Raw genomic sequence first — 22,921 nt, 5'->3', positions numbered from 1 at the left:
TTAAATGCCATTTGAATCCACAAAATAAAAGTACGCTCTCTTAGATCGACGCGTCCAATGTGGTTTGGCAGCAGGATGCGACCACAAGGGTTGGGGGTGGTGGTCACGGGGGGGGGGGGGGGTAGTAGCGTCTGTTTGACAATCTGGAATTTGCGAATTTGATCAATTATGTGCCAGCTCGCTACCGATAGGCTCAGCGCTGATGATGCAGTGACAAGGTGGGCGGTGCTATCAGGAGCGACGATGATGGTGACGATGAGGATGTTGCAAACTGGGAGAAGACCGATTGCTTATTTGTTTCTCAAGTGGCGCCAACCGGTGTTTCGTGAGGTGGGGATTCGTTGCTGTGGAGGAAAGATGTACTGCAGGTAGGACGACATGTTGATAACACGGCGAGTGCAGAAAAAAAAATTCTAAGGTGATTAACGCTGGCTGATCTTGAGCTATGTGGTTAAACGCGTGTTTTTTTTTTGCCCAGACTTGAAAGTGACTGCTTGCTTTTGCAAAGTGACTCGTACATTCTGTAGGATGCATTGCACTGCTTTGAGGCAAATTAAAGTTAGCAGTGGGGGTAAATTTAACTGGACAAATTTAGTGTAAAAAATATATTTTTTCCCCTCAACTTTATTATTTAAATATCCACAATTTCGTTTGTAATCATGCAAATACACTCAATAAAGATTTTTTTGCTCGTTTGTCGTCCAGAGCTGTTTGCTGTAACCGTTGGTCATCTGAAGAGAGACTGGATAACAAAACAGTCATCATCACTGGAGCTAACACTGGCATAGGCAAGGAAACAGCCCGAGACCTGGCAGCAAGAGGTACTAGAATTTCAAATTATTGTTGGGTCACTTGGGTTTGTTTTTGTTTCAATTTAGTTGAGATTTTGGAATAATGTGTTTCTAAGATTTTTTATTTTTCCACCATTGCTTGCACAACTCTTTGTTTTCACCTGTCTTGTTTCATGTCTCGTCATACTCTCATGGCTTACTACAACTACTACGAATTCACCTGCTGCACTATAATATTGCTATTATAGCTACACTTTTAATATGTGGATTTAGTTCCGCTTTAATGATTTTAATAGTACTACTAATGGCATATGGCTACTGCACCTCCCTGGTTTTTTTTTTTCTTCACACTAACTCCCCCCACACTTTCCTTGTGTGACTTCTGCATTCCGATCATGAATCAAGAGCTGCAAAACAGACTTAAGGCTAAAAAGCATTACCCTCATGCTCCGACCTCCACCAAATGAGCAAGTTTAATCCTTGGCCCCACCAAACTGATTTGGTTGTTTGCATTTTTGTCTTTGCACCATAAGAGGACATGAGGTGATGCACTGAATATGCGACTTAACACTCCACCGGTCAAATGACGGAAGACAGATGATGCGTCAAAAAGGGGGACAGAGGGAGCATTGTGAGGTGCTGCTCCCTTCCGGTGCCAGACGGGAAACAAAAGAAAAATGGGAGAATGAACCCAACACACACACTAGAGCGAGGCCTCTAAAATTTTGTTCACAAAGCCTCAGTGAACTTTTGCTCTCTCTTGTTCTGAACTACTGTTAATTTATGCAAAGTTGCTTTCACACATGTGAGCTGATTCCAAAAATGTTCCGTGCAGTGTTTTGGTTCCATTTACTTGATAGATGATGAACACAGTATGACGCATGTCAACATGATTACGCAACAGTGACGAGTGATGACAAATCTGGTCGCAATTGCGAAGATGCCGCCGCGCCTCCCGTGATCGTGTTCTCATTTAAATAATTGCATCGCAGTCGTTTTATTTGATTTTATTTCAAGTATCCCTTTAATAAACAGGAGTCAAACAAAAACAGCCATAATCTGCATGTGACATTGATTCAGCATCCTTTTTTGTGTGTCCCCTCTTAAAATGCAACAGGAAAATCAGAGCGACTCATTAGTCTTTGAATATTGAGTCTTTGGTGCATTTAGCACATTGACAACAGCTTGTTGTCTGCTTTATTTTAATGAAGTGAACTTGGCCTTCGAGGCAATGTGGGGGTAACTGAGTTTTCCCACATGGGACCGGCAGGAGAAAAACAAAGACGGCCACTGAGTAATCACTCTCTTTCATAATTGCTGGGCATTGCATCCTTATGTTTGTGTGTGTTTAGTGTATATTGTACTGTACGTGTGTTCTCCAACCAGCTCGTTAATGAGAAGACATTTTTCATTTTTGTTCCACATGAATGACAATGAAGTGGGTTTTGTGTCCAGCAAGTTCAAAACTATTATGGTATGTTGACTAGTATGATGAGTCACTACTGTACTTAAACAGAAGGTGATTTAATAGCTGGAAGATTCATTATGTGCTCTATGATAATCACTGCTTTTTCTATTCTTTTTTTTTTAGGTGCCCGCATCATCATGGCATGCAGGGATCTCGAAAGAGCAGAGGAGGCGAGATCGGAGATTGTAGAAGACACTGGTAATGAGAATGTGGTTGTCAGGAAACTGGATCTTTCTGACAGCAGGTCCATTCGAGCCTTTGCTGAGCTCATCAGCAAAGGTAGGTTGAGTTGGCTCTCTATGACGGAATGTAATGAACAAAAATATAAGCGCAACATTTTTGTTGCATGAGCTCAACCCTCAAATGTAAAATATTTCTCTAAAATATATATGCTTGGACTCTCCATGTGTCAGACCAGATAATTGACTTTTGGGTATTTTTTTTCCAGGAATTATTTTCCATATTTCTCTACGTCTAAGACATAATGACATTTCATCAGCATTTTCTGTCGAATTTTTGGGGTTTGTAAAAGAAAAAAAAATCTTGTGTGGACCCCCTGAGATATCCTTGGCCTACCCATGCAAAATAATTATTCTAACGAATGATTACCGTTACTTAGTGAGCTTTTTTGTGTGACTGCCAGAGTATTTGACAAACTTTCATCACACTCTTTTCATTATCCTCTGCTTGTGTGTTTAGAGGAGAAACAAGTCAACATTTTGATAAACAATGCAGGCATCATGATGTGTCCATACTCCAAGACCACTGATGGCTTTGAAATGCAATTTGGAGTCAATCATTTGGGTGAGTCTGCAAATTTGTCAAGAATGATAACACATAACACGCAGAAAAAAAAACTGCAGTAATATGTTGTCACATTTTTGTTATTTAAGCTTGTTGTCTGAGAATAGGGAAACAAATTAAGTAATTTAAATTGTGAATACATATTGGCCTTATGACCAGGATGAATATTTCTGTGCTTATGCACATAAACAAGCCATATTTCATATAGTGTACCATGGCACCCCTCCAACATGATAATGTGTTCGGTTGGTATTTTTAACCCAGGCTGATGGAAGCTAGAACATGCTGTGCTCCACAAGGCAGCCCACACACATATGCATATGCAAATACACACACACACACACACACACATCCATTCATTTTCTATAACGCTTAGCCACACAAGTTCGTGGGTGAGCTGGAGGATGTCCCAACTGTCTTTGGAAAACTGATTAAGCAAACAACCTTTCACACTCACATTCACACCTAAGGACAATTTAGAGGTGTTCGAAGCATGTTTTTCTACTGTGGCAGCACTACACAATATGCTGTATATAGCACATGGACTTTCTTTGCCTGCTCGCACTTCCATCGGAAACAATGGGAAAGGAAATCAAGAACAATGGCACAGTATAGTATACATGGTCCTGTCGAAATGGTGTAAAACTGACAACCCACAAATTTAGGCAATTCTCTGTTGAGCCAAGGCCCCTAGTTTGTGTGTGTGGGGAAGTTTACTGGCATTCCAAGGACTTTTTTTAAGCAAACCTAAACATTTATTTCGATTTTGATACAGCTGCGGACCTGTTGAATGAAATGAAAATCAAGCCGCCAAAGAGTTTTTTTTATCTTTTCAAATTCTTGTTGGAAATGTGGCTTCTGTCGTGCGTTTGGAACTCAAAAAATTTTGCAACAGCTTTGCATCTCAAAAAACAGAAGAGAATCATCCACCTCAAGAGTGAAGTTGTTTTTTCACATTTTATTTACCTATGTCTTTTTTTTTTTTTTGAAGAGGAAGTCAACCCAAAAGATTCTCGACAAAAATATGTTCTATACAGCCCCACTAATCTAAACATGGCATTCTGATTAATATTGCGTTTGTGGAATAACAGTTAAGCAGCAAATTCACCTGTTTTAGCCATCTCATGGGGCGGCCATTTTGTCAACTGAAAATGACATCACAGTTGCTCAGACCTCACAACCAATCACGACTCAGCTTCACAAAAGAGGTGAGTCGTGATTGGTTGCAACCTGAGCCCCGAGCAACTGTGATGTCATGTTCCGTTGACAGCAAGTGACAAAATGGCCGCCCCCTGAGATGGACAAAAATGGGTGGATTTTACTACTTAACTCATATTCCACAAACACATGTCAATCAGAATGCTGTGTTTGGACTAGTAGGGATGCACAGAACATATTATTGTCAAGAATTTTTTGGGTTGACTTAGCTTTTAACGCAGTATTCGCATACAATATACTGTAGATGGGTTAGGATTTTTCAGTTTGGATTCATTTTCTGTGATATATATTTCCAACCTGAAATAACAGGTCACTTCCTGTTGACGTACCTGCTCCTGGACCTGATCAAGTTTTCCGCTCCGGCTCGGATCGTTGTGGTGGCGTCGGTGGCTCACACCTGGACCGGCCTCCGGCTGGACGATCTGAACAGCGAGAGCAACTATGACACCATGAAGGCCTACGGGCAGAGCAAACTGGCCAATGTCCTCTTTGCACGGGCCCTTGCCAAAAAGTTAAGAGGTGAGGGTATGGAAATAGAATGATCATTTAAGTACATGCAACTGAGGAACGACCACCACAAAAGGAGCCTTACATCTAGATTTTAGAATGTGACCTATAAACATTCTTATAAAAACAGTACCACTGATATGATTTCCACAGAAGAATTGCAATTATCGATACTTGCACTTTATAACGTGTCTCCTGTATTTTACGTTTGTTGCAGGAACAGGGGTAAGCGTATTCTCTCTCCACCCCGGTGTGGTGCAGTCGGACCTGTGGAGGCACCAGCACCAGTGTATCCAAGTGGCTGTGAAGATCTTCAGGATCTTCACAAAAACAACGGTGGAGGGGGCTCAGACCACCATCTACTGCGCAGTGCAGCCCGGCCTGGAAAGCCAGAGTGGAGGCTACTTCAGGTACATTTCATTCAGCCTATAGTGTTAGTATATGCCTCCTAACTAGCAGACAGACAGAAATGATCACTCTTTAGGTCTCTCACAATGTAGCAGATATGAGTGAATCCCATTTCTTTGTGGTTTCAGTGACTGTGCCCCTGCAAGGTGCTCCAGAAGTGCCTCAGATGATGATTTGTCCCAGGAGCTGTGGGAGAGCAGCTGCAATATGCTCGGCATCACCTGGCAGTGAATAATGAATGAGTAAACAATGCTAGCAAGGACTTTGGATCATGTTAAGTGAAAAAAGTCAGAATTCATAAATTACTACTGTATTAAGTAAGCGCTTTTGTTAAGGGCATGAACTTTGCTGGACAGTTGTGTCTTTGCCAATTTATTTTATAAAAGATCACAAGTATTTTAGATTTGGTGTCCATTTCCTTTTCAAATAGCACAATGTAGAATGCAACACATACACTTGACTTAAATGTGCCACTGCTGAGTATTTATTGGGGTGAACAATGGATGGAGAAGGAAAAAAAGTTCTAATCTAAATCACATGAGAGATTATTAACACTCTGGAATGCGGTACTGGCGAATTGAGTTGTCACAGTTATGGGCAAGATGTTATTTAAAATGAACTAAATTTGAATTACAATTACCGTACAAAATAAATGAATAAAATAAAAAGATGTAAGATTGAAAGTAGTTAAAAAGGAAAATTGAAAATCCATGTATCCATCCGTTTCCTACAAGGCTTATCCTCATAAAACTCCTTTACCAGTCATTCAAAGCGCACATATTTTACACTCCAATTCAAACCAATGGACAATTTTGAGTCTTCAATGACCCTAACATGCGCATTTTAAGAATGTGAAAGAACATCTCCACAGAGGAAGCAGCACGTACCACCATACTAACAGCACAGAAATTTTCATAAAAATACAAGTCAGTAAGAAAATAATGTTCAAAAGAATTGCCTCAAACGAGGGGGGGGGGGCATTTATCTATACGAACTATTAAGGGTAATTTTCGTTCTGCCAACTAGGACAACCTTGAAACTCACCCCAGTCGCTAGGTGGCAGAGTGAACGACAATTTACACTAAAACGCGAAACGAAAAAGAATTGTAGCGCATGCGCGTAAATAAGTATACGTCAGCCCTTCGAATCTATCTACAGAGCTACGTGGCTGCATTCCTCTCCACTCTCTTTCTCTTCAAACAAGGTAAGATCTGCAACACTCTAATTTTGTAGGATAAAAAGCTGTTACAAGCAACAAAATGTGCTTTATTTCAGCTATTTGTGTATTTTCCTTTTACCCTACGTCGGCATTGTATATTCATATTCACCGTGCTGTACGAGCAGTTTTTTTGTTTATACATGTTTATTCGCCAAACGTCACATCTTTTCCTGAACAAAGTATCCATATTACATGAAGACATTATATAATTAGCATTGGAGTTAAAACGTTATGTAAAAATTGTGAGGCTTAAGTCGACGTCAGCATTTGATAGCGTTGAGTTAGCTTGTAGCTAACATACTGTTTCATTTGATGCTTTATTGTCTTCAGCTAACATGGATCAAGTAATGCAGTTTGTGGAGCCCAGCCGGCAATTCGTCAAAGACTCCATAAGGCTGGTAAAGAGATGCACAAAACCCGACAGAAAAGGTCGGTACAATCTTTGGATCGTCGTTTAACTGTATTTGACGGGTACCACCGAAATGTTAATATCCCTGTGCATCTTCCCAGAATTTCAGAAAATCGCAATGGCCACAGCAATTGGGTTCGCCATCATGGGTTTCATTGGGTTCTTCGTTAAACTGATCCACATCCCCATCAACAACATCATTGTGTAAGTATCAAGTGTTTCAGCCTCCCATGTAGTTGTATCGTCAATTGGAATGTAAAAAAGTCACGATTAGGGTTCCCGTGCCCATAATGCCCAAAGGAAAACAAACTGTATTGTGCTACTTCAGTGTTTCCCCATTAAGAGAAAACAAATCTCAACGCATACTGTAAAACAAAAAGTTGACAAAAGTTAATTATGTGCCTTCTGCGATCTAGTGGAGGAAGATTTGTTCGGCTTCTCACTACATCCCTGGAATATATAGTTGAACAAAGATACAATGTTTATAACAAATACATTTTTGATCATTTAAGCAAATTTGTGGTTGGGATTCATTGTGCTATCACTGATATCATCAGGAGCTATAAAAATGTACTCAACATAATAGTTCTCTATTCACCTGAAGTCTGTTTACTGCTTTTTTACATAGTATAAAAGCCAGTAATGCCCCATGTGAAAGTTATGACCAAACAAAAACATGTTATAGCTTTTATATGTGCAAAGCATAAAACCATTGTTCTCATTTTCTTGCAGTGGTGGTTAAACGCCTTCATCCAGGACCAGAAGACAGCTGTGCAAAGTTGTGATGGGGGGACTGAAGGGATGACATTTATACATTCTGTTGACATTTCTTTCACTTTGTAAATAAAACAGATAGGCAGAGGTGGGCATTCGTCTATGCTTTAGTCCGTCTTGAGTTCTCGTGTACATTTCAGAGCTGCCCGATTGGTTCGATTCAGCCAAACGGCGTTGAGAATGGACTTAACCGTACCGCGTTGCACGCAGGTGCTCCACTCCTGACACGCAGCCAAACAGAGAAAAAATAAAAGTATACCTTTCGGTCCCACAGATTAAATGACATATGCCCCATTTTGTTTTTATTTCACGGATTACCACGCTGTGTGTGCGTCTGTTATAATTAAGACATCACGTCGGATTAGGGGCATGGAGTTTGAGTGTTCTCCATTTTCTGTAGCTCCTGCTTATCCTTACAATATTCACGGGTGTCTTTGGGCGAGAGGTGATGCACTCTAAACTGGTCGCCAGCCACTTGTACGGTACCTGCAGACAACCATCCATGCTTAGATTTTACACCTATGGAGAATTTTGTACAGCGAACTCCCCAAAATTGTTTGGGACATTTATTGAGGTCAGTCAGGCCACATGCGATAATGTAATTTTCAAAACAGCGAACATACAAACTAAAATCAAAATTTCATTCCTAGTGAGTGTGAATAGTTAATCTGGGGCATTATCTGGTGGCTGGTCAACTGTGCACCACACCTCACCCAGTCACTTTTTTTTTTTTTTTTGCAAAGTTGGTCAGCTTGTGATAAAAGAAAAAAAAACAGTCATTCGTTTCAAAAGCCAGGCTTTTACTTTCTGTAGCAAAATCTCTTGCTTAACTCATTCACTGCCATTGACATATTTGTCTTTTCACAGTGCAGCCATTCAATCCCAGGAATTTACTTTTTTCAAATGTTAGGATAAAAGAGTGTCTGAAAATGTCTGGCAGTGAATGAGTTCAAGATAGTTTAGCATAACAATGAAGTTTTTGATGTTACTGATTGGCCGGTGGCCAGTCCAGGGTGTATGTACGCCGCCTCTCCCAACATCAGCTGGGACAGGCTTCCCTTTAGCTGCAACGCTTAGGAGGACAAGTACTCTTAAAAAAATAAAAAATGGATAGATGGGTCATCGCAATCCTTTAAGGATGCCCATGCTCCAAAGCAAAGGCTGCTCTGTGCTGACTGTTACGCACTTCCTGGGTTGTCCGGGGGAAACCGACTCGTATGTGTTGGATGTGCTCACCAGCTTCCCGAACTGGAGAACCTGGTTATCTGATGACAGACACAGGAACAAGTTAGTGGAGTTTCAAGTCAGACTAACACGTTATGGGGGATAAAAAACATGTTAATTACTTAAATTAGGCACATAAAACGTCAATATATAGTCCTTATTTTCTAATTAAGAGACTTCATTGACACTGTATGTCAATCGGCGAAAGTGACAGATCTGTCCAACAGTGACCTCCAGTGGTCAAAGCGGAAATCTCAAAGTGATTAAGATGAGGACAACAAGGGACAACTTCACCCCACTCTATGGTTACATTTTCTTATTCAAAATGATGTTTTATCGGAAATAACAGACTGTTTCAACGTGCCAGTAAATGGTGAAATTTGACTTTGCATGTCACTATTCCATTTAGTATTAGATTTGTTCACACATCATTTGCCGTGAGCAAGTTGAGCAGAAAAGTGCCTTGAGAGTGGACGTGTTGGACTGTGTCTAATAGAACAAGGGCAAAGCTCGGGAGGCTGACGTAAGACAATCACTTTCATTTACTTTTCATCACGGGGGACTGCTCTTGCATGTTCTCGCGGTCTGCGGCAAATTAGATGTCAAATAAATAATGTAGAAGCAATTTTTGACCCGACAGTTCTTCTATTGAGTCAAATTAAATGCTGGAATCAGAAGGTGTTTAGGTTTAGTGGTCCGGATCATGATTCAGTGCAGTAAAGTTGTATCAGTGGCGGGCCATGCATTTCGCACCCGAGCCTCCAAAGGGGGCTTTGCTGACTTAATCCACCACCTTCTACGACTGCAATCACATCGCAATTAAAAACCCATCAATACTATACAAAAATGCAATGTCTAGCTTTTCTGGAAAAATCCACCTTCCAAATGGATTTTCACAATAGTTTCTTCTCCGTCAGTCATTGTGGGCATTAAAACTTAAAATGTATTCATGTGTGCAGATTGCTACAGCCGTATTTTGCTTGTTGGCCCTGTCAGTCGATTTGACATCTTAAGAGGTTAGAGAAAAAGTCAATGACAAAGGATGTTTTAAAAAAAATGATATTTAAAAATAAAAAAATAAAAAAATAACAACCTCATGTTGTCATGGCGGGGTGTGTAGAATTTGGAGAGGAAAATGACTTGAATCCATTTTGGAATAAAACTAACATGTTCAAATGTGCACTGCATATATTAGCCCATATACTGCTAGGCCAATAGTGCGTCGGCTTTCGTTACCATGATGACCAGGGGCGGAGCCTAAGCCTTGGAACTTGAGGGAATTTTACATGCTGGAGCAGAACCCAGAGTGTGTGTGTGTGTGGGGGGGGGGGGGGGGGACAAATCAAGCACCAAATAGAGATAAAAACATTTTTACTCATGGAGGCAGCACTTTTACACTAAACTGTGTGTATGTGGCATGTGGACATCAAATTCCCCCTCCCGTCGACAACTTTCACACTTGATGGGTCGACAGGCATTCCAGAGACTCAACTATTTGTAAACAAGCCATTAAAAAGCGCATTTTCCTCTTTAAAAAAAAAGTTAGCTCTTTTCAATGATAAACTCAGGAATGAGAAAGATCTGCACATCAATCATCATACAAGAGGATTTGGCCTGATAATTGCATTATTTCCCCATCCATGAATTGCGTTAAAATACACAAGTTGTTGATAATGAAAAAGTCACACTGGCGCGGCTCCTTCAATGCAATGAAAAAAAGAATACAAGAGAACAAAGTCAGCAAGCAACGAAGACAATCGCTTGTCCACAGGCGTCTGCACACCCATCAAATGGGCGTAAAAACAGCTTCTTCTCCTTCAAAGGCTTCAAAACAAGCATTGTATTGGAGCAGATTGACACAAAACACAAAGGAGAAAAAAAAAGCTGCTCGGGGAGTTGCTTAATAATTGAGCAAGCAGGGAGCCTGAACCACAAAGTGTAGGAGGAGAAATATTAAACTGCTGGTGGGAAAGGATCCATCTGCAGGGAAATAGTCTCACCCTTGCACTGGGCCAAGACTATAGTTACAGTAGTAATACTCAGAATGAACACCAGGGGCAGCATAGCACCATCACAAGATGACAGAGTGGACAAGGCCATCCCACACAAACAAATACTTTGCAGAAACCTTTGCGTAAAGTCTTTACTGAGAGAATGTGGCTTTTAAATAACTTCATTAGTAACCGCCCCCTCCCCCACAAAAAATAAATTCAAAGCTGATACTGATCAATAGCCGCCCCGCTGCACAGGGGGCTGAGAATAAGCGTCACACACTCCAGTGATAACAATGGGAATGTTTGCCGCCTGTAATTGCATTTCCAGTGTGCCACAGCTGAAAGGGCCCGCCAGCTGTACAGGGAGGGTGCGTATTTACACAACAAATTGCCCAGAGGAGAGGAGGACCCACTCACACACAGACTCAAAATGTAGTGACAATGTAGACAAGGGAATTTTGTTTTTTTCTGACATAGTGGAGGGACTATTTCTGTTCTGTATTTCCACAAGGAGCTACGATTCTACAGTATATTCAAATAGGACTTCTTTTTAGGGCTTAAGAATGAATCAAGTACAAATCCACATTGCAATGGAGTAGAACGACATTTTCAAATCACAATGCTGCAATTTGAGGAAAAAAACAGCTTTATTTTGGTCTGTTGGTAAGCTTTATTTTTTATGTTCAGTCTATGTATATTTTATTTATTTTTATACTGTTTTGATAAGGTCAATGCTTAAGAAGACAGTTACCCAAAAAAGTAACTTACTTTACTGTTTTAAAGTAACATAGTTATTGTACTGATTACTTGGTTTTAAAAGTAACTAAATTAGATTACAAGTTCATTTAATAGTTACAATAAGCAAATACCGACAATCCTGCTCAACATAAAAATGATACCCGGTTTTGCCATTTCATTGGAAATACATTTTTAACAGTGACATTCAAGAATGAAGCTTGTATTTATCACAAAAAAGGAAGACAACCTTGTTGACTTCACATAATCATTTTAATTAAAAAAGAATAACGAGTCTTTTATGGATTGAAAAAATATATATTTTTTTGTTTTTACAGGACAAAAACTCAAAATAGTGACTGTGCTTCCAGTTTGAAAACGTGAATCTCTCGGACTCCTTCCTCCATTGCGCTGAAAACGATGACGTCACTCCCTCAGATGCTAATATGAATTTGAATTTTCCCACTGAACATTTTGACAACACGGTTATTTAAAATCAATTGCATGCTTGTCGAGGGGCACAGAAACAACCCCTGAAAGTTTACAAAGTTTATGTTCAAAGTGCTGGTTCATTTCAATCCCAGCAAACCAACTTGAAGTAACGTAATATTTTCAATGTGAAATATTCATCCCTCGGAACTCGTAAATGAATAAATGGTAAATGTTGTGGTTCCTGAGATTTCTTGAATAATACATGAACGTATGGTACGTCTTTGCTGCGGACGGTCCCTTCCTTGTATGTTCCTGCGTGTCACGTCAACGTCACGTCACGTTTGTTTGAAAGGCAAATGCCGCGAATGCTCTGAACGCAAAGCTTTGACTCGGTGTACAGCCAACAGGTAAAGCGTCTCTCTATTTCTTCATATCGTGGGTTTTATGCTGTCTGCTTTAACTATTACGTTTGCAATGTCCGTGCTTTATCATGTCGCGGCTTTAAAGGTGCCGTCACTTTGCTTGCGATTCTGAACTGTCATCCGAACTTCGTAGCGATTGTTTGCAGTGTCATAAAAGGGCGAAATTAACACGCGGGTTAAAGCATCGCATTAGTTGGTTTGTGGGTGTACCGTTTGCTTTGATCGTTACGTTTGTTTGATTAAGTGTAAGTTGTAAGAGTGGGTTGTAAATCAGCTGGCGAGTGACGTTTGGGACCGCGAGCATTATGGGAGTTGTAGTTAGCGTGTACAACTTCGCAATGGTTTGGTTATTTGATTGGATTGTGCGCATTGTTTGCATGAGATAGCGTTGATTTATTCATGGCCTACTCATTGCATACATAATTAAATAAAATGATGCGTAGTTTGACATGTTATTTAGATACAATTATGTGTAGTTTGACAATGCTATGCATATTGAATGAGGACAGCGGCAAATCTGGTTTGTATTTTCTTCTTTTCTTAGCAGCAAACTTTGGTTAAGTTGCCTTAAAATGTAATATGATAGAACTGAGGACCCCCGCCATTTTTCCTGCAATACTAAAGAAAGCTGGTGAATATCACATCAGTGTCACGTCAATTCTTCCTTTATGTACCGTTATTTATTGCCAATGACATACGCCGATGCTCTCGCTTGCACTGTCAGCAGCATTTGCTTCGCCAGGATATCCACTTCTATTAAATGTTTATGATACTGCCACTGGATTTGTCTAAGAACGTCAGGTGGAAAACAGTTTGAGAGTTAAGTTGACCTTCAAGACAGGAAAAGTTGTCTCTGGTGGCAGGGGGCGGGCTATACGTCAGTCAGGTACAGCTGTAAATGATGTGTTGTGTTGATAGAGGATTGTGGGTGGTGGTAGTAAGACAATGTCCTTGTGTTGGATTTAATGGAAGGGTTTCAAACGAGGATAAGGTCACAGATAATAGGCGTTCCGGTTCAAAATGTGTGCATGTGGATATACATGAGTGCACTACTGTAACTACAAGCTTCAAGATTATTCCCCTCCCCTTTCCAAGCCTCCGTATCACAAGGAAATGAAAGGGAGGCCTAGCATCATGTTGAGTAGGAGGGTGGACAAAAAACAAGACAGACAAAAAAAGATTAAAACAAAAAAAAAAGCCGAAGAACAAAAAAGGTCAAAGTCTAGGTTTGCATATTACAAAAAAAGGATCGCAAAATGTCTGCCTCTCGCTGGGCTAGCGGTTAAAACCTCACTGAACCAAGCACGACAGATGCATCTATCTGTTTGACAAAAGAGATAAAACACACATTACAAAATACAACTGAATACTGAACACAATGCACGTGTGCTCATTTCAACAGCAGGGTAAATCTTTTAAGGCGGCGGTGTATAGGGAGAAAAAAAACAAAACAAAAAAAACGTCTGATTTATTGCTCCAGAGATATACACACAAAAGGGCTGTGCGTGCGTGTGTGGTAAGTACACACCAAAGCAAAAATCCCCTCTTGTGATACTTTCCCTGTTCAAAATATTGACAGTAATATTTTGGTCATTTTTTTCACATGCAATTTCAGGAAAATCCTCATTAAGTGTTTACATCTAAAGTATGCTTCCAAAAGTGTAAGCTTCGTTTGCGCTTTGACTCAAAGTTGTCAAACTGCTCCTTTCCGGTTACTAGGGTTTGAACTGAACCACATAAAAATGGATCATGTCATGCAGTTCTCATTAAAATTGTCTCAGCTGTACACCGGTGTGTTTACGTAATCATAAACAGCCCACTTGCAATTAACAACAAGGCTTAGCTTTCTAATCTTCCCCAGAAGTTTACTTTTAATTATGACTGCTCGAATGCGTTACCTCACCAGGAGACGATGCTGTCAAAGTCCACCTGTGTTCACTGAGGCCTTTTATTAAAATGAAGACTTGTGAGCATGCATGTGTGTCGATCGTTATGAGAACATTAATAATACACACAAATTTATATATTTTTTGTTACATTTTTTATTTTACTATCATTATTTTAATGTATGTTTCGAGGGGGAATTTTCCCATTAGCTTCAGTTTAACTTTTTTAACAACTATGAGTCAGTAATCAATGTTTCTCTCTACACGTATTGACATTTTTGGGGTTTTATCATCAGACTTTTTTTTTTTTTTGTTTTTTGTTTTTAGAACTAAACATGACACAAGAAGTGCCTCCAAATGTTAAAGATGAAGTCAACCCCCCAAATTTTCTTGACAATATGTTCTATGTACCTCCACTAGTCTAAACAATGCATTCTGATTATAATTGCGTTTGTGGAATATGAGTAAAAGTGAAAGTCAACGCAAACATTTTTTTGTTCTATGCAAGCCCACTAGTTGAAACAAGGCATTCTGATAAATATTGCGTTTGTGGAATAAGTGTTAATCCCCTCGTTTTTATCCATCTCTGGGGGCGGCCATTTTGTCTTCTGTTGACTATAAATGACATCACAACTGCACACAATACCAATCACGGCTCAGATTCAGAAAACCGGGCAGCCGTCATTGGTCATTGTGAGCAGTTGTGATGTCATTTTCACTTGACAGAAGACAAAATGGCCGCCCCAAGAGATGGATAAAAATGAGTGCATTTTGCTGCTTACCTTATATTCCACAAATGCAAAATTAATCAGAATGCCGTGTTTCAACTAGTGGGCCTGCTGGGAACATTCATTCATTCATTCATTATCCATACCGCTTATCCTCACAAGGGTCGCGGGCGTGCTGGAGCCTATCCCAGCTGTCTTTGGGCAGTAGGCAGGGGACACCCTGAATTGGTTGCCAGCCAATCGCAGGGCACACAGAGACAAACATCCGCACTCACAATCACACCTAGGGGCAATTTAGAGAGTCCAATCAACTTACCATGCATGTTTTTGGAATGTGGGAGGAAACCGGAGTACCCGGAGGAAACCCACGCAGGCACGGGGAGAACATGCAAACTCCACACAGGGTGGCCGGAGCCGGGATCGAACCCACGACCTCTGAACTGTGAGGCGGACGTGCTAACCAGTCGACCACCGTGCCGCCCTGCTGGGAACATATTCTTGAAAAAAATGTTTGGTTGACTTCTGCTTTAAGAACCAAAATCCACTTTTTTTTTTATCCATCTCCATTTTGTCACTTGCTGTCAACTGAAAATGACAACACGGTTGCTCAGGTAAGAACCAATCATGGCTCAGCTTCAGAAAACAGGTGAGTCGTGATTGGTCGTTACCTGAGATGTCATTTTGTCGCCAGCAAGTGGCAAAATGGCCGCCCCATGAGACGGATAAAAAAAAAAGTGGATTTTGTCAACCCAAACATTTTTTCAAGAATGTTCCCAGAAGGCCCACTAGTTGAAACACGGCATTCTGATTAATTTTGCGTTTGTGGAATATAAATTGAGAAGCAAAATCCACTCATTTTTAGCCACTTTGGACTAGTGGGGCTACATAGAACATGATATTGTAAAGACCATTTTAGGGTCGAATCGTGCTTTCTGTTATTTTCAGTTTTGCCCAATTGGAGCAGATTGAGATTAAAAAGATTGAAAAAAAATTCTAATAATTTGTGACATAGATATGTGTCATTCTGATTCTATGATGAGTCGTCAGATTTACAAGCTACCTGTTATTAAGTCAATGATCACACATGCTGAGACGCTTATACGTCAAGGTTAATGCCCGACAAGGTGTACAATTATCAGTGATTAATGGACAATGTGGAGGCGTGAACCGACGTGCAGCGGAGGGCGGTTGCCTCTTCGAAGTTCATTAATCCCTGATAATTGTACAATTAGTTTGGCAATGTTAAATAACCACAGGTGACCAAAGTCAATGGTAATATCCTTAGGCTACCACAACATCAGAAAAAAATCCTAAATGATGCAGTGAAGTCACAATTTGTCAATTCCCACCAAAAAATATATTGTTTTGGATTTATTATGTAAAGAAAAAAAGAAAAATACTTCATGTAACCAATTGGAGGACTTCTGTATGTTATGCAATAGCTCTTTAATTCAATACTCCTATCATGAGAATAATAGATGGCAGCTTGTGAGAATCAAAATGGCAAATGTGGAATAAACAACAACTTTAGGGCACATGTTGGCCGTTTCAACTGCAGCTACCACAGTTTTGACGGAGCCCCAAATTGTGTTTTGACATCACTGGAAAATTGGGCAAGTTCATTTGGATTGCGCAATTTTTTTTCTTAGTCTCCAAAACGGCTATTAAGGATGATTGTAGTCAAGAGCAGTCAGTTGTCACCACTGGCGTCATCCAGGCAATCAAAGCTAATAATGCATATGTTAAAGCATGTGTACTTTTGAAAAATTAAAATAGCTTCACCACTATTTGGAGGTCCCGATGCTCCGAGAATAATACACGAATATAAATTAACTACTCAGATATCGCAATATTGGTTGGACTGCAACACGATAATAACATCATTTACATTTACCATGGCAGTCTTTTACAACAATGGAGGACTGCATTTGTTGAAAAATCACTAAGAATGTTCTAAGCACTCTATTTAGCACAAAACAATTAGTCAGTGTCTCCAAGGCTCCATTCACACATTTTAAGCAATAAAAAAATAAACATCCCCGTTCATCCTACAAATCATTTTAATGATAGCCAGAAGAAATCTCTCTGAAAAACAGCTTTTGCCATTACTAATGTAACATAAGGGAAAAATAACATCATATAAATAATAAGCTTGACTTTCACATCAAGATTTTATGAATCCCCAAAATATCATGTACTGCCATTGACGTATTTATTTGTCTTTTCGCAGTCCAGCCATTCAATCCCAGGAATTTATATATTTTTTCAAATGATTTCAAACATTAGGGTAAAAGAGGGTCTGAAAATGTCTGGCAGTGTAATGCATACAACTGTGACTGCATTTCTAACTGTTTGACAGGACAGTTACTGTAAAGGTCCACTGAGAGTCATTCAGAGACTCAATGGCATCCAATGTCATATTCACATTATAGTGGATGATTGCACCGCCGCTTGGTTGTGGGGTACATAAAGGGCAATGGAATTCACATGAGATGAGAAGGAAAATGAGGCAGGGAAAGTCTTATTTTGCAAATAAATTGGCAGGGGTCTAAAAGCGTTACTGTAGGCAGGGCCAATTAAACAAGCCGAGAGAGGCCTGGAGAATTTCGTGTGGGTTCATGGCCATGGTCTCGACTAATCAAGAGTGCAGAAAACTCAGCCAGGGTTTGCATAATCATTGGCATTAGCAGCCAAGTCTGAGCTACAAAATAATTGAATTAAGCCAGCGTCGGCTATTAAGAAATGAAACATTAGCAATGTGGGATAGAATACGACACGTTTATGCCTTTTGAGGAGCTCGCTTAGAGGCACACATTGGTCGATACTTTATATGGATATTCTTTTTTTACTCCAATATTTGCCATGATTCAGAATCAGAATTGCTGGATTTTTGCAATGACAGCAAATTAAAAGGTAAAGGGGAAGAAGAGTGGACTGTGTATGTTGATTAATTAAACTGTGATTTCCATTCAGTCATTTTACACACAAGCACTTCACTGCATTTCATTTTAAACCTCTGCGTTGGCCTCTTACATTGTTACCTTTGCCACACCGCAGTCTCTTCATTATTTAGTAGTACATTTCCCCCCGTAGTATCATTACTGCAGTGCAGTCCTTTTATTAGACAGCGGTCTCGACAAAAATCCCTTTGAGCCTTGCTTGGTCATCTACAGGCGCTTTAAATGTCTGCTCTGCTCTTCCTCTCTCCTCACCGCATATCAGGCTTGATTCAACAAGCTAGATATACAATATTACTCTATTAGGGAGCCAGGCCTTAAAGGTGCTGCGCAAAAAAACCCATCTTATCATGTCGTCTGTGTGTTTGTCACACTCCGCCACTGAGATGCATCAGTGGTGTAGGCGTTACATGACGAGTCTTTGTAACTCTGTCTGGTTTCCAAATTGTATTTTGTTATGAAAAACACCGGTGGGACATGGCGTGAAATGGAATGAGACAGGATATTTAGTTCTAAAAATAGATGCTCGCGAGAAATGGATGATTTTGGTTGCTGTATACAAGTGTGAGATGCACACCAAAAAGATGTATTCTCAACTTTTGTGCGGGCAAAAATCAAATAAATGAATTGTTGCAGATGATCACTATGAAGTAATCACCGATAAACATTGAGGGGGAGTGGGGGGCTAAAACTTGAAAACTATCATCTTGACAATTTTTGCTCCAGCAGAGTGGGTCAAGATATTTAGCAAATTTGAATATTGAATATTCCTCACCTTCAAGACATTCTGATAAATATTGCCTTTGTGAAATAAGAGTTAATCCACCCATCTCTGGGGGCGGCCATTTTGTCACTTCTGTCGACTGAAAATGACATCACAACTGCTAACGACGGCTGACCTGTTTTCTGAAGCAGAGCCGTGACTGGTCGTTACCTGAGCCCCGAGTAGTTGTGATGTCATTTTCAGTCGACAGAAATGACAAAATGGCCGCCCCCTGAGATGGCTAAAAACGGGTGGATTTTGCAGCTTAACTCATATTCCACAACCACAATATTGATCAGAATGCCGTGTTTCAACAAGTAGGACTGTTGGGAACATATTCTTGGAAAAAAATATGTTTGGGTTGATTCCCGCTTTAAGAAGACAAATTGCAAAAAGAAAGTAGCGAAGCAGTTGGTGAACACATGTAAGCAGTGGTTATAGGCCAGCGGAGAAAGTAAATAAAATGGTGTGATTTTTTTGTAACGCTTTAAATTATTATTTAGCTCTTTGTTTGAAAAACAAACAAACAAAAAAAACACAACTAGTCGATGAAATGTAAACACTCCTGCGGCGCCTCCTCTGTCTTGAGACCAAACCGTCACAGACCTTATGTCGGCCGCCTGTCGGTAATCTCAAGGTATAAAAGTCGTTCTCCGGAGGAAGGAGAGAAGAAGAGCCATATGCTCTCTTCACGTGGGCATAGGCACAAATGCACACAAAAAAAAAAGTACATTCAGAGGGAAATACAATAGAGGAGAAAGAAATATAAGACAATGTGAGTCTGAGCTACTGCAGTATGCCGAAAGTAAACTTTAAAAGACATTTGAATCAAATCTACAAGAGAAACCAAGAGCACCTTTGACAAAAATCAGAGCTGACATTTTGCATCCTCCAACTGCAAGTCCGGCTTACTTCCATCATCGTTCTATGTCTAATCTATACCTGCAACCATATAAATGATTAAAGAAATACATCAATGAGAACACATAATCAAATCACTCTGGGCAAAGAATATTTGAGCTCCTCCTCATATTTACCGTGGGGTGGCAAAAATTCAAAAAAGTCAATCCCACTAACTGAAGACTCATCTCAAATTGAAACGTTGACTCAAAACATGTTCTAATGCTGAACTTTATATTCTTAAAGCTTGCATTTTAATGAGCCCTTGATGTAAGCGGGCATAACGTCTCCACGGGACCAGCGAGGCTGTGATGAGCAACCCAAAACTCGTCATCTATTTTTAATCAGTCGGGCTTTGAACCGATGATTGAGGGACATTTTCAGTGGCGATTTTAACATCTTTGTGTCACGCAAGCATGTCACAGAGCTCCCGAAGGAGAAACAAGGGATGTGCATATTAATGGTTTTAATTGATAGTTTACAATTCCGTCAGTTGTGAGGATGTGATTGGTTACATCTTGAAAAATTCAAGACTATTTAATTCCATTTGATTTAAAATTCAACACTAATTTCCCAACGTTCCCATAAATAAATGGCATGTGCTTTTGCTATTGTGCTGTATCTCAAGAGTATTTAAATTCATTTTAACCTTGGTAAGGGGACTAAATTTTCCCTTAGTCAATTAAGGATGCGGTAAATAACTTCAATAGTCACAGCAAATTTCAAAATTCAATTAAAAAAACATTTTTTTTTTTTTCATATTCTTGAAATTCCTCTTCGTGCCAGGGCGAGATTTTTCTAAATGTATGCAGGTCACCGTGTGTCTTCTTACCACTCGCACATCTATGTTGGACTCTCAAATAAATAATAAAAAAAAACAAAAACAGGAATAGAAGCGCCCACACACACTCTCCAATTCAAACATGTATACAGTAGAAAAATGTTCAAGGACGTTCACAGCGTGCTTGCTCGAGTGTGTTGGACTTGTGAAACATGCAAACAGTCTGAATGGATGCCCACCAAGAAGCAGACACACAATCCCCCCCCCACACCCCCCCCCCCCCCCCCCGACAGACGGTCCAGGTTCCCCTCGGGCGAGAGTAAGTTTCATTGGTGCCAACTCATTAAGAACCCAGCTGGTTATGAGGCTAAGTTTGGGGATAAGACCACAGGGCTCCTCAGATGAACATCTGATTGGATTTTCAGTGTTCAAGAACATGTGGCCTTTTATACGCGCACATCCTTCTTTTGGTTCAAACATACAAAGCCCTTTTTTTTAAAAAAAAAAAAACAACAAAACCAAAACTATTTTGGTATGCATGCAGATGGAGCAATCCAATTTAGAGTTTGTAAACTTGGCATGGCAGCTAACTGTTATGGAAGGAAGCTGGACGACTTCTGATTCACAACAGATTGGTTGACAGCAGATAGGAAGGAACTTAAACGAGATATAACAGACAGGCGGCCAACAAATGGGGAACAAGCACCCGGCCCCCCTCTTTGGCAGCGATGATATATAATCTTGATACTTATTAGTGTATATTAGCCCACAATGCCCAAGCAGAATGTGTATTATTTTGGGTAGAATAAAAGATACATTATGTTGAATGATAACCCTGAAAGTTAAAAAAAAAAAAAAAAAAAAAGTACAACCATAGAGGTAATATTGGATTAAATGTATGTTGCATGTTCAATGCAGGACTAATTAAGTCTTGGAATGGTTGACATTGAACAATGTAGCCCACTAGATGTCACTAAAACCAGCGATTTAAACTTGCACAGGACATCATGGAGGAGGGGTCTCCAACCTTTGTGAAAGTGACTGACTAACTAACTAACTGACTAATAATGCAACGAATCCCAGTTTCATTTATACTTCTGAGATAAGACGTTTGCTAAAGCTACCTTGAATTATATGGTAATAATTAATTATATATATGTAAGTTGGTGACCACTATCATGGAGGTGCATATAATAAACAGTAACGATTATATTTGTAACAATAGTCTGCATTTAATATTAAATATTTTATATTTGTATGAGCCCCCGATTATTCACTTTCCTTCCCGTTTTTTTTTTTATTTTTTACCCATAATAACTCGTGTCATCAATGTTTGCATTTTCTCTAACATACAGATCTAGATCAATTTGTTTAAGTATGAGAAAATCATTTAAGTAGATTATCAAATAACCGTACGGAGTTTGGCTGGCCAATATGGCCTAAAAATAAACACCGGCTCACTGTCATATGGAGACAAATGTGAAATAATTCCGCTTATATTGTCCTTTTTCCATCAAGAGTTTTCTCTTCTCTGGTAGTGGCTTCAGTCTCAACAGTTTTTAAACATACTTCAGCGGTCTCTTTGTTGCTCATTGTGTGACGCTGCGAACCCAAAACAATTCCAAAATGACTCAAGAAACGGTGTCTCCAATGCAAACTGAAAAATGTTAGCAGGCCAAGGATGCCAGAAAGGTGAATAAAAATAGATTTTTTTTCTACTTACTATAGAAACAAAGCCCAAAAAAAAAAAATCGATATATTCCCCACCCCTAACACAGAGTTGCTCAACTGGAATTTTTGAATACTTTTTGGACTTACTAAGGTTCCACTTGAGTCCTGTTGTGGTTGTTTGGCAGGGTCCCCCAACTGGAATAAGGCTACACCAATTCCCCTCTAGGCCCGTATTCACCCTGAGTGTGTGGTTGCCCTGCAGAGAGAATACAAACACTGTACCTCTGTGTTTATTAAGTTGGATACATCAGATACTGGAAACGAATGAGGTACTGTATAAGGTATTAAAATAAGGCACACATTTGAAGCAGTACTTCTTAGAACTTAAAAGCTTCCCTGCTACTTGAACTCTTTAAAAGTTACGCTGCTCTTGTCACAGTGGACGTTTTCTTTTCATTCCCCTCCTAAATTTAAAAAAACATTTTTAAAATGTTGGTCTGTTTTATCAGAATGACGCATAGCACGCGCACACAAAAACACACACATTTTCAAAATACATTTTATTTATTACGTTTGTCAGTTTTGTTGGTGATCCCTGTTGGGTTTTTCTTTATTGAACGGAAGGGTGCCAAAAACGTCGTCATCAAAGTCTGCGTGTCGAGTCTGTGACTGAGAATATTCTGATATACTAAGTCGAATTGATCGCTGGATTGAACTGGACTGTTTAGGTCTGTATGTAAGAGTGGCAATCGAAACACAAAGTGAGCATACTATCGAACATTAAATCCAAACCTAATCGGCAAACGAAGCATGCGATGGGGCCGTGACGG

At 39.8% G+C, this 22,921-nt stretch overlaps 3 protein-coding genes and 1 long non-coding RNA gene across 7 annotated transcripts in view; 3 read left to right on the top strand and 1 right to left on the bottom strand.

Moving 5' to 3' along the window:
• Window positions 1-213: 213 nt before the first annotated feature.
• On the top strand, window positions 214-5,592 carry LOC147127606 (retinol dehydrogenase 12). 2 transcript variants are annotated; one of them, XM_086021395.1, is made up of 7 exons: window positions 214-368; window positions 706-821; window positions 2,383-2,538; window positions 2,959-3,063; window positions 4,591-4,800; window positions 5,006-5,198; window positions 5,325-5,592. In XM_086021395.1, exons 1-7 carry the CDS (start codon window positions 244-246, stop codon window positions 5,425-5,427), a joined length of 1,008 nt encoding a protein of 335 aa, XP_085877521.1. In that variant the 5' UTR covers window positions 214-243; the 3' UTR covers window positions 5,428-5,592. The 2 variants fall into 2 exon arrangements, with proteins under 2 accessions (XP_085877521.1, XP_085877522.1); XM_086021396.1 differs by having other exon boundaries at window positions 274-418.
• Window positions 5,593-6,242: 650 nt separating this feature from the next.
• sec61g (SEC61 translocon subunit gamma) lies at window positions 6,243-7,685 on the top strand. Its single transcript, XM_086021402.1, has 4 exons — window positions 6,243-6,400; window positions 6,746-6,844; window positions 6,926-7,028; window positions 7,557-7,685. Exons 1-4 carry the CDS (start codon window positions 6,310-6,312, stop codon window positions 7,564-7,566), a joined length of 303 nt encoding a protein of 100 aa, XP_085877528.1. The 5' UTR covers window positions 6,243-6,309; the 3' UTR covers window positions 7,567-7,685.
• A 614-nt stretch (window positions 7,686-8,299) lies between these two features.
• The window catches only part of tpk1 (thiamin pyrophosphokinase 1), a 45,876-nt gene continuing 31,254 nt past the window's right edge, over window positions 8,300-22,921 (bottom strand). For all 3 annotated transcript variants that reach the window (XM_086021398.1, XM_086021401.1, XM_086021400.1), the window contains exons 8-9: window positions 22,239-22,347; window positions 8,300-8,863 (exon numbers count right to left, since the gene is read on the bottom strand). In XM_086021398.1, the coding sequence (XP_085877524.1) occupies window positions 8,718-8,863; window positions 22,239-22,347 (255 nt within the window). In that variant the 3' untranslated portion in view covers window positions 8,300-8,717. The remainder of the gene's footprint in view (window positions 8,864-22,238; window positions 22,348-22,921) is intronic.
• LOC147127604 (uncharacterized) overlaps window positions 12,279-22,921 on the top strand; it is a 39,107-nt gene continuing 28,464 nt past the window's right edge. The window contains exon 1 of the long non-coding RNA XR_015084495.1: window positions 12,279-12,390. This is a non-coding gene — a long non-coding RNA (uncharacterized LOC147127604). The remainder of the gene's footprint in view (window positions 12,391-22,921) is intronic.

The sequence above is a fragment of the Filicampus tigris genome, chromosome 21, assembly GCF_054856515.1.
Source record: "Filicampus tigris isolate MCC_2025a chromosome 21, RoL_Ftig_1.0, whole genome shotgun sequence".
In the NCBI taxonomy this organism is placed as follows: Eukaryota; Metazoa; Chordata; class Actinopteri; order Syngnathiformes; family Syngnathidae; genus Filicampus; species Filicampus tigris.
This window is presented reverse-complemented; position numbering and strand designations above follow the sequence as displayed.